This window comes from Prenolepis imparis, unplaced genomic scaffold, assembly GCF_030444845.1.
Source record: "Prenolepis imparis isolate NDT839.2.m4 unplaced genomic scaffold, iyPreImpa1.0 SCAF_8, whole genome shotgun sequence".
NCBI classification, from domain to species: Eukaryota; Metazoa; Arthropoda; class Insecta; order Hymenoptera; family Formicidae; genus Prenolepis; species Prenolepis imparis.
Genome location: NW_028141166.1, coordinates 17,953,824 through 17,966,133, shown reverse-complemented (window position 1 = coordinate 17,966,133; position 12,310 = coordinate 17,953,824). Strand labels below are relative to the sequence as shown.

The window sequence follows — 12,310 nt, the reverse complement described above, 5'->3', positions numbered from 1 at the left end:
TACGTACATATATTAGAATAATCTTATTATTTCGCAATTATAACATACACAATATAAATATGTAAGCTACAATTGATAGATATATTCATGGATTGATATATCAATTAATATTTTTTTTGCTTTTAGAAGGCAGAATTCTTTTTAGAACTCATGTAGAACTATAAATGTTTTTAATCCTGATAAGGAAAATGCCGTAGGACAAAGTGATATGCTGCGTGAAGTTGGCATATCAATTTGTCCTTAGGCATTTTCTTTGATTTAATCGTCAGAACTATTTGTTTAAACTATTCAAGAATTCTAGAATTATTGAAAATAAAGCCAGAACTCTCAATTATTTATGATCTTCCATTGAATGATATGCTAGCTTCACACACATCTTTCATTTAGGTTTTAGGTATCGTTTAAAATTATATTCATAAAGTTTCATGAATCGCATTGACCTCTTTACTTAAAAATTGTCTGTTTTACACCGTTTATCACTTTTCTAGTCAACTCCATTTCTATCATTCCAAAAATGTCGATCCTATCGAAAAACTGAGAGATTGTGAAAAAATTGTGCAACAATTGTAGAGATTTATTACATAACTTTTGCAGTTATTTATATACTATGCGTTTAGAAAAAAAGAAAAGAATATTCTGTACAATGTGACTGACAGATTTATAGCTCGATTGGGACACCTAATCTGTTCACATGTATCACGAGTACAATATTGTTTGGTTTAACGTCGTCGTACACGCCCGAATTCTCTCAGATTCTTTACAGCGTCGTGCGATACGGTTCGCCCATTTATTTTGATATCAAGTTTCTCGCCGGAGACTTCCCGCAGAGAAGCTGCTATAGAAACGGTGCAACCGTTTTATCGCATTCGAATCTCGATTGCTTAAAGCCGCTAACGTAGTTACGTATTTTACGACGCGGAAAGGAATAACGACACCGGAGCGCGTCGGATTCGTGCCTCACTTTTACTACTGACCGCCACTATTTTTATTCCCTGCCGCATTTTCCGATACCCTACAAACGATCATGATCATGATACAATGTAAATAGCAAAATGTAAAAGCTGCACACACACACACGTTTTTTTGCTTTTACAAAGTCGATGCATTTTATATTTATTTTATCATATTTATATTAATATATTATATTAATATATTGATTTTACACAAATTTTTTTGTACATATATGTATACATATATAAAATTTGTCAAATTAATTTTTACTTATTACACTTTTTTTGATTTTACAAATTTCTAATTTTTTTAAACGAACGCAATTTCTTTTTAAGTTGTGAGCAATAACGACTTTGAGTTGTTCAAAGCACAACTGCAAAATTTGATACTTGTTTTTTTGACGTTAACCGTTCAATTGCTATATGGCATTTCCGTACAATGCAACGCGCGTACGTTCTCTTTCGCACTTTTTGCTTGAAAATTCGAAACAATTTTTTGATATTTCAAATAGTTTCAGAAATATTCGTCTATTATAATGATATTTTCTTCGCGCGCCTGTGTAAAAAAAAACTATCGTGTATTACTCAACGTGGAAATTTTTTTAAAAGATGTAATACCGGCACATTACTCCATTTTTACAACACCATTCTATACTGTATACGTAAAATCGAATATCGAATTGCCATGAGCCGGAAATTCGTATCGCCATCGTCCCAAGCGATTTTTAAATTTCGCTTTAAAAAGTGCAGAAGTTATTCCTTTCATAATGATGTTTAAAAGAACCTTGTAAAAACCGAAGGAGAGCGTGTGTGCTGCATAAATAATCTGTCGTAAGTTCGTATTGTTCTCGTCTCCTAAACTAATTGCAAGAGACGCAGCGAAACAGACGTGACGCGATTGTAGAATTAATTTTCTCGGCAAGGCGCCGCTTTTATTTTTTCACGTAATTATCGATACGCGCGAACCGATATCGACAGCCAAAAGTGAAAGCCGATCTACTTTTCGGTCGACGTTTCGAATCGTAAATGCGACCGATATATTCGAATATAGGAGCTGGATCGGATGCCAGCTACCGTAACCTGTGTGCCGCGAGATTGAATTATTTTTCTCTCAGAATAATTTCGCCATAAAAGACCAGCACAAGTGTGCATGCGCGAAGCCACACACACACACACACATACACAGATATATATATATATACATACACACATACACAAATACGCCGTAGTATCATCCTTCTCGAGAGAAGCGATCTCTGCAGCTCTCTCCTCCTCTCTCTTTCGATCTCAATCTTTCATTCTTGCTTCTTGCAAGTAACTTTTCTCTCTTTCTCTCTTTCTTTTCTCCTTCATCTCCTCCTTTTTCATCCCCGCAGACGAGACCACTCGAGGCGGGTAACATCACTATTTTCCCCCACGTCTCCTTATATTACATTCTAGATACGACCGCGAGGATGATGGCGGTGGAAGCTGAAAATGCCTTTCCGCTCCTGTTTCTGTCAGTGAATATCTTATCATAATATCGTGCTACCGATACTCTATGCTTGCAAAGATCGTGCCGGATCTTTGTGTGAAGTAGTCACCCCGCGACTCTTTGAAATATCTAACTCTTTGGGCTTTTGTCTCGCCGCCATCCGTCCGACTTGGCTACGCGCGAAACAGCCGCAAGGATTCAAATACAGTTTCGACATATCTCGGAATATCTGGCAATATCGTATTTTCGGTTTGGCCGACCGGCGAATTTTTGTAGTCGCGGCTTCCGTTCGATGCAGCCGCGACGAATCGGGACAAAATGCTGCCGGATGCTGCGCGCCCGATGCATGACTCGGCGATGAGACTCGGTATTTGCAAACTTTGACTTGGCGCGTGTTTCAATATCGCGTCACGTGCCTCGAAATGTTGTTTGTTTAAACTTTTCGTTTTTTCTCCGGATCTCTCTCACGTCTCCACCGTGTTACTATACACCGGCAAGAAGCCGGGGCTTTTCGTTTATAAAAATGTGTAGCGCCTCGTAATACTCGCAACTTCGCCGTATTCGCCATATTCGCCCGATTTTACGGTGCCGGCCGGGTGGAAAGAATCGCCGGTGCTTTCGTAAAATAAAGCCAGTGCATTGTTCTCGAGAGCGGGAAGGATGAATCAAGAGGGATGAATCTCTAGATTCTTTTATTACAGGAAAATTGGAGAACTCGGGAGATCAATTACATAATATTTCTCTCAAGATAGAAACATGATAAGAGCGAAAATTTCTACGTGAACTTGAAAAAAAATATCGCACAAGTCCTTTTAACGTTAAACAATGAGATATCACACGAGATGACATTCATGCGAGATTTTATACATCCAAAAGTGGAAGGGGCGAGTTCACTAACAGTTATATGATTTTACCCACCAGATGTGACAGTTAAAGTTCTCAGATCTTAATGAATCGTAATCGGAAATTAAATGACGCTTTTGTAATATGATATCGCGCAAATTTTCACTCGGTGATTCTAATACATTTGATAAATGTGTGTAATTCCTTCCGTTATCTTCATGCTCCGATTTATGTACAATATACGAAGCACATTGTAAGCTATGATATGTTCGCACCGCTTTGTATAAGGTATTTGCATTATATGCACATACGCGAGCGCGCGTGAGCTTATTGTAAGCTACCGTATGTTCACGAAAACCACGAACGAGATATTCACAATATATTTTAGATTAACGCTATTGTCATGAAGAATTCATCAACGTCTCTCCATAGTTGGCGTTTTTTGATGAATATTCATTATTATAATATATTTATATCGCGGTCTTGTAACACGTTGCACAATTCTTATATATGGAGCAATTCGGCGCATCACCATCTATGTCAACGAGCTGCAATGTGGGGGGGCTTGACAGGAAATTAAAACTATATCTCACCGTTCGAAATATGGTATTATACGCGTCAACAAGCCGTTAATCGTCGCTATTGCGCCGTCACGTGCATTTTAACGAGAGTAATCATGAACATCGAAGCGCTGCGTTCGTCTCGAGTGGCATAAATATACATATGTCAAAGCAACATTGTGTATGCGCAATGTTTCATATATATAACAATATATTTATACAAGACCAAAAAAAATATTTATTTAATTGAAACATTATTTTGCGTTACGCGGAATAATAAAAGTTTGGACTGGGGATGTTAGTTTCATAATCTTGACGTGACATATCGCTTCTATCATCCAAGTATCAATAAATGCATCACACAAAATATTTATTTTAATTATCACACGCAGAAATGTTATTGCGTAACATGGTAAGCAATAATTAGCGATAACTATAATTTACGAGATTTGTAATGCAAACAACCCAAATATTGTATAAACAACGATATTTATTTTTTTCGTAAGGGATTTGTAAATTTGTTTAACTTGACGTTTTCAATCTGCACACCGATATTATGTAGCTATCTATTGTATAATATCATATTTCGTTTATCGTGTAGCAAACATTTTCAATAAAATATTCAGCGAATGAACAACAACTCCCCCATATAATTTGGTAATTTCGAATACAATTTTTGCACTCTGTTCACAACTGATTTGAAGAGTAAAATTTTAATATTTGACATTTGATTACTAACAATAAATATCAAACAGGCGCCATCTGCCTGAATGAAGGCGATAATCTGCCTGAAATATTTTGCTAAAAAATTGCTTTGCACCTGCCACAAAGAATGTCATTAAAATTACGCTCGCAAGAGTTCGCCAGCAAGTTCTGCATAACACAGCTTAACTTTTATCCGGGCAATCTATTTCGAAACGTAAATGAGAGCAGCATTATTCCTCTCTCTTCTAGAATTTTGTTTAAAAAAGTTTCGATTGAATTTTTATAAGGTATCACAAAAGAGTCACGTTGCGCGGATAAAGAATCTCAGAATTTGCTTGAATTCAAAGCAATAACGTGAGGCTTCTTTCGGTTCACAGATGTGCCGAGCTTTTCCGAGCCGATCGGCAATGTGACCGCCGCCATTGGCAAAGAAGTCGCTCTCTCCTGTACCATCAGGAAAGTGGGAAATTACAAGGTAAGCAGCCGGTGAATTTTCAACGGCAAGAAACGGCGGCGCGATGCCGCGGCGTTCGCGGGAGAGCAAGCATCGGGCGCTAATTAGAGCTGGCTCGGAGAACGCATAAGCGCGCGTGTTGCCAGAGCGATAAGGGAATCTGAAATTCGGGTAATCCCGCGGAAATAAATGGGTCGCTCCGGGCTGGCTCTGGCAGATGTCAGCGTATCGGTGTCTTTTTGCGCGCTCTCTCCGCTCTCGCCGTTTCCTCTATTTTTCCGCGGGTGTGAATCGTGGGCGTGAGTTTTCCGCTCGAAATAAGTCGAGACAATGCACCTCGGGGTCGTTAAACGAAGAGGAAAACCATTATGTGTATGCCAATTCTTATTAGAATAACTGCGCAGGCGAATGACTGGAGTGCCCTTACTCCAAGAAAGTTTTATTTTAATTTTATTTCGTATGCATTAAATATGAAAATAGAAACTTTATATATATATATATATATATATATGTATATATGTATATATATAAGTTAAACACATACGAAAAATTCAATAATGCTCGGCTTATCTCAGGATAAGTTTTCCTTGCTCGTATCTGGAGATTAAGTTGCCTCGGGTTAGTAAGATAAGTGGCTAATACCGAGCATGGAAACAATTTTATGCATTTCACGTTGAGTCTCCTCCCTGATAAAATACTTGAAAAATAAAGCGAAGAACAACAAGGCATCCAATGCAATTCGCGCAATATGTTCGGCACAGTAATTTACAATGCAAATGCAAAATATAACGTATATTCAATAACCCATGCGTAAACGCCTGCTAGTGGCACATATAAATGTTTATTTTTCGGAGAGTATCGAAATTGCCATTTTATCCTCTAGATTTTCGCTATCGAGCGTATATAGTATTCGGCGCGCTTATAATGTATATCACACAAATCGATTAATTAGAGCTTAAAGTCAAACCACATGCGCGCGAACGAATCATGCGATATATGATTCGCCCAACAACTTCCATGAACATAGCGCCGGCGATTTTTCCCTGGGATAAAGCTTTGACGTGAGATTAAACGCGTTAAAACTCGCGTGCGCGTCAGCGCATCACCATTATTTTGTGTTATTTTAGCCACGGCGCTTTTAACGCATAACCCACCACATACGTGACCGCCTGTAAAATAAAATTCGATAACCGCAAATTTGTATGCTGCCGAATCGACCTTGCCGATCTATATATGTAATCCGAATGTATGCATCTTTCTCAATTGATCGTTAATTATAGCGATGCCGCGAAAAAAAGAGTAAAAAATTACACAGAAAGAGTTATATTACCATTCGAATATTGAATGTGAAATAAAGCATGTAATAATGGCAAAACGGCGGATCGAATAAAAAATACAAAAATAAAATCTATTTAAAATTATACACACAGAGACAAATAACCCCAACTACGTTAATTAAAAATAAAAGCCCGTATAAAAATATGTAGGATATAATATTATTAAAATATAAAAATATATAATTAATACATTTTAATAAAATCTTATTAAATAAAAATCTGATCTCTATATGTGATAAATGTAATATTAATTTAATAAAAAGTAAAGCATGTATATACATATATGCTATATACTACAGGTTTATATAAAACATAAGAAATATAAGAACGCTAAATTTACACGGAAATATAAAATAATATATGTAGGGTATAATGATAAAGAATATTTAATTAATAAAGTTATGTCTTCTTTTCTCTTTTCAAAGCAATTGGTGTATATTCACAAATATAAAGTAACATAAAATCATATAAAAATAAAACACATTTCAACTGAAATAAATATGGAACAATTTTTTTGTTTATCGTTGCGCGTATAAATGTAAAAAAAAATAACAAGAGAAAAAATAACAAGTTCTAATGGTCATCAAGTGTAAAGATTCAAATTTCAAACTTTATAAAAAAATATCGATTATATTCTATTTCACGATTATCCAGAAGAAGTTAACAGGTCGCTTTTCCGTATATTTTACGAACTTTTCTTGTTAGATTGCATTTCGCATCTCTAGACAGCCGAATCGCATCTAAGTAGCTTAATTAAATGTTTGGCATAATACTCCGATACTCCGACTCTCGCAATACTGCCGTGGCATTAATGCTCAGCCAGCATAATTATCCTGTTTAATTTATTCTACGGCATCTTGTAGTTTACGATTTAGTAATTCATTCTAGGTATGAGATATGTATGCGGATAAACAGCAATATGCCTTCACGATGCAAAATCGCAAATTTTCTCATGCGCGAATTATACGGGCCATATATTTCTATTATTTTCTTTTTTTTACCTATGTAATTTTACACGAGCACAACAAAATCGAATACACTTCGCGGTTGGTCCAAAAACACTCTGGGCAATGGCTATTTGCCGTTCGGAATACACGCACGGCTAATACTTTTTTATACGTCCGCGCGTGTACGTGCGCTATTTTTATTCACTCCGCCATATCCCAGAACTATGGCCCGTCGGCAAACAGACTCGCATATTTGTACACCACGGATAGACAGCAATAAAAGTGCTTTATGCATGTGTTTTCGCCGGTTGCAAAGAAACGTTGCAATAATGGAATATCTTTTAGCGAACTATGTAAGCTTGATGCTCCTTATCAAGGTAAAACTCCGTATTTTTGCTGTATTTTCTATATGCAAAACATTGTAAGAGAATTTGAATCTTTTTCACTATAATTTTGCATCATTTAAAATTTATCTATTAATGGAAGAAAAATGTACGTTAGTGTAAAAGAGAAAAAAACAAGAATTAAAAAAAAAAAAAATATTAATATACGTGTGTGTATAATATATATATATATATATATATATATATATATGTAATATATTTTTAAATTAATATTAATATAATTTAAATAATACACACTATCATATTTATATTTTTATATTTGATATTAAATATTATTATTAAATATTGTATTATATGAGTTATATATATTAATAGATAAATTATTAAACCATGCATATGACAGGAAAGACTCAAAAATTTAATAGCTTGAAATAAATTTAAATCATTGTCGCGTAAATTGCGGCAAAAAATTGTTGTCTCTGAAATGGCGCGAAAAATGAATGAAATGGTTATTTATCGCGAGCGCGTTTATATTCATCGCAAGAAATACATGCATCCGCGATCGAGAACTTAACGTCCATTATAAACCAAAGTTTTAGGCATGTAACTCATACTGATGCATAACGACTTTGCCGCTAACACGTCGCTAATTAAGACTTCGCGACACTTTATTCTCATGTGCACTTAACATCTTAGTGTCAAAAATACCAAGTTAAGAATACATGCATTTCTCTCAAAGGTTGAATGAAGTTATGAAACATATCGTCTCAGTGAAAAAAAGAAACTACCTGATATTTTTTAAAATATCCCTCGCATTAATTAGGAGTCGTGAAATTTTGACAAATTTCTCAATGTTTATATAAACTTTTACTTGTATTTATAGAAACACCACAAGAGACGCAGTTTTTTTTATTCATATCAACCAAAATAAGTATTAATTTCTTTATAAAGAAATTCAATATAGTTATTATCCCTCCCAAAATTACTTTAAATTTATTTTACAATTATACACAAAGTGTATATATATATCTTATTTAATAAACTTCTAAAGCTTATTAGAGCTTATTAAAGAAAATTTAATTTAGTAGTACTTGTGTATGTGTACAACTAGTTCACTTAAATATACATTCCGCCTGAAGTGGCATGGTTCAGTAGTCAAGCTTGAAAATGATCAGACAGAATATATAATTTTCGATTTAGTAAATATTCCTCATTTTCATTGAATTAACATTTCAAACACAAACATCAGTGCTAAGTTTCTGCAGATATTATGCAGAAGGATTTCTTATACAGAATATTTTAGATTATAATCAAGATTTATTAAGGGTTCGCGATAATTGCAAACGTATTAGAAATAATTATGTAATATCTTTATGTCGAATTTATTTTAAAAGATAAAAAGAGAAAGAGAAAGAAAAAAAAGAAAAAGAGAAACAAAAAAGCTATATATAACAAGAAAGATATATATACATGTTTGTAATTCATAACACGATTAAAGTATTATACAGTATTTGCAGCCTAAAACTTGCAGAATACTTTACATAATCGAAACGATTTATTATATATTCATATTTTGATAGTAGCTAATCGGGTGTATCTTGATCAAAGTGAAAAAGTTTCGTTTATTGAACATCGTCAACTAGCAAGGGAAACGGGAACCGATTCTGAAAAGCGATCATAATGAATGAAAGGAAACGGAAGCAGCTACCGTCACTGACACAAAAGTACGCTTCAAAAGTGTGCAATTTTCAAGAGATTATAAAACGCCTTTCGCGACAAGTAGATAAAAATTCACGCGCACACATACATACATAAACACACACATACACACACACACACAGAGTTGCACGCACACCGATCTACGCTTTAACAGCGGCTCTTTCAGCGCTTTATCTTCGCGGAGTTCCTCAGTGTTTTCTTACTATTCTTGTGCTCGTCTCGACCGATCTTTCTAAAGCCTTCCACCTAAACGAAAAAAAGGCACCGGCAAGCTTGAAGCTTTTAGAATCCGCGGCACCTTTTCAAGGGAATAAAACGAGGCAAATCGCTGAGATGTAGCGCGGCAGATTGGTGTCTCTACCTCTTTTCCCCTGTCGACGCGGAAGACGGATCAAGAAAAAAATGGACGAAGATATCTTCTGTGAGATGTACGTGACGGTTACGATCTCTTAAACGTTCTCATTTGCACCATCGCGAAAGTCGAAACGCGCGCTCGAAAGAAATCAAAGCGTATCTCTCGCATTGTAGCGCGAAGGGAGCATTAAACGTGAAGTAGAATACTTTCGCGTTGTTCTTTCTATACTTTTTGCTTTAATCTTGCGTTGAATGCAAGCCAAAATCTCTATAAATTTTTTTTATCTTTTAATATGCGGATGCTAAAGAGCATCTTGAGAATAGTAACTTTTAACTCGTCACATAAATGGCGATCAGGCTAATATCGTTGCTTAATTTTATTGTTATTTATTCACATAATTATTGAATATTGGCAAACTCAAAGCAATTTAGATCAATTCACACAAGATCATCCATTATTGGAGACTAACGGTGAAATAGGATAGGCGCGTACACTTGGGCCGATGAAACATAATAGCAAATATCCGATAAACATAAATCCACAAACGCTTGCTCGATATCCGTACATAATCCAATTATACTTTAGACGAAATGTGCGCGAAATGGAGGAAGATTGTGATCGTTAATGAATATAAATACAAGTAATATGAATAACGAGAAGCGCGTCGAGACGAATTTAGTTGCTTATGGCAATTCATTTATCACTGTCATCGCCCTCTTTCCCTCTCCCTCTCTTTCTCTCTTTCACGAGATATCGTCCTTTATAGTTGAGCGAAGTTGTAAGTTTACTAAGTCATATCTCACTGCCCACTCTAGAGAATGTTCACTTCCTGATTGTTCAGTGAACTTAACACGCTTTATATAACACAGTCGCGACAGAAATATTTTTTTCTTATATATACTATTTTACTCATTTAAAAAAATACTGTTATTTATATTGCGGTTTATTATACATAATTTTTTAATACCTAAAAACTCTCTAAGAACCATATGCAATAATTAGTTAATTTCTGTTTTCTTTTTTTAAATCAACAAGCTTGTATACCATACAACTATGTAATTAAAAACATGCCAATAAGACGGGAGATATTTTTTTGTAAGGAAGGAATTATACACTGTCTCTCTGTTTACGAGACAAGGCCGATAAAAACTCTGTCGGCCCTGTGCTTCGTCGCTCGTCTTCTTGCACTTCCTCCGTAATACCAGTTTCTCCATCGACAATACTCGAGGAGAAACTTCGGCGTCTCTCCTTTTTCGCTCCGTCTCCATCCCTATCTCATCCCTCTGCATCATGGCCTACCTACCGCCGTATCCAGGCCGTTCCCATCAAGCATCGACGGAAGCATTTTCGGGGATGCCGAAAACGAGGGGGCGGAGGTGAACAGACAGCAGGCAGCAGTAACAGCGGCAGCAGATTGCTGGCGCGAGGGGGACGCGAGCAGATAGAAGCGAGAGAGGAGAGGGATGCGAGTTGGCCAGAGTGGTGTTTCCCCAGGGTAAGCATGAGCATATACTTGCCCGGGGCTTATTCAGACAAATCGGTGATTGCTGCGGAGGCGAGCGAAAAGGTAGCTCGCAGTCGCCGCTGCTGCCGCTCACACCATCATCACCATCACCATCACCCTCACCCTCACTAACACCACCATCGCATCGGCCGCTCGTTGCCTTTGCCATCAGCACACCGCACCGAGGCACTCCGCGCCGCAAACACGTTGCACTTCCTATCGGTGCAACGATAGAACGAGACATTACGCTGAAATCCGCGGTGAATGCGGAGGTAGAAACGACAGAGACGAACGGTCACACAGACAGAGGAATAACAGAGGCGGAAGTGGCGGAATAGAGAAGACTCTGTGTGGTGTGGAGGGTGTCTGTGAGATGGTGAGAGAAACGGAGAGAGAGAGAGAGAGAGAAGGGCAGAGAGAGCGCAGTCGGACTGAAGAGGAACCGGGGAGAGAGAAGAATGATTGTTTCCATGATTACAATGGAGAGAGGAAGAGGAAAAGGGGAGACGGCCCCGGGAAGGATAGGGCAGAGCGCAAGGGTGGCGGGCGCGGGTAAAGCGGTATGGGGAGCAATCTCTTAGCGCTAACGTAGATTCGTGGGACGGGGTCTCTCGAAATATTACACCAGAGGGGTACCGACCGCCGTCGACGCGGATGTGCCCACCGGGGAATTTCGTAACTGCGCGGGTAATGTGTGTCAGCCATCGAGCCTGTGTCCGAAGTGCTTTCTCGAGGAAATACTTTGCACCTCGTTTGAACGCCGGAAGATGCAAGAAAAGAAAGAGAGAGAGACACAGAGACTCGTTACGTTATACCTCGTACCGCCACTGGCATTGGTTCCGTCACGGACGATTCATGGAGAAAGATTTATATCCCAAGTACGAAGGAACGTAAGCCTCAGATTCAAGGTGCTAATGCTCTTACAAAGGCTAGCAGTGGAAATAGCGGTCGAGTGGTTCCGTCCGGAGGAAAAGTATAGAACTCGTTTTTAATTTATCAACCCCGGGAGAGAGAAAGTCTTTCTCTACGTCTCTTTCTGTTGTAATGAACGTTTCTTGTTGCAACGAGCCAGCGTGGAAAATCCCCGGATAAAAGCGCACCGGAGACGAGAGTAACGC

At 37.4% G+C, this 12,310-nt stretch overlaps 1 protein-coding gene across 4 annotated transcripts in view; it reads left to right on the top strand.

Annotated features, from left to right (window-relative positions):
- Positions 1-12,310, top strand: part of LOC145940089 (lachesin) — a 48,169-nt gene that overhangs the window by 22,474 nt on the left and 13,385 nt on the right. For 3 of the 4 annotated variants that reach the window (XM_083044949.1, XM_083044951.1, XM_083044950.1), the window contains exon 3: positions 4,910-5,007. The exons of the other annotated variant lie outside the window; for it this stretch is intronic. In XM_083044949.1, coding sequence (XP_082901075.1) covers positions 4,910-5,007 — 98 coding nt within the window. The remainder of the gene's footprint in view (positions 1-4,909; positions 5,008-12,310) is intronic. 4 annotated transcript variants of the gene reach the window in all.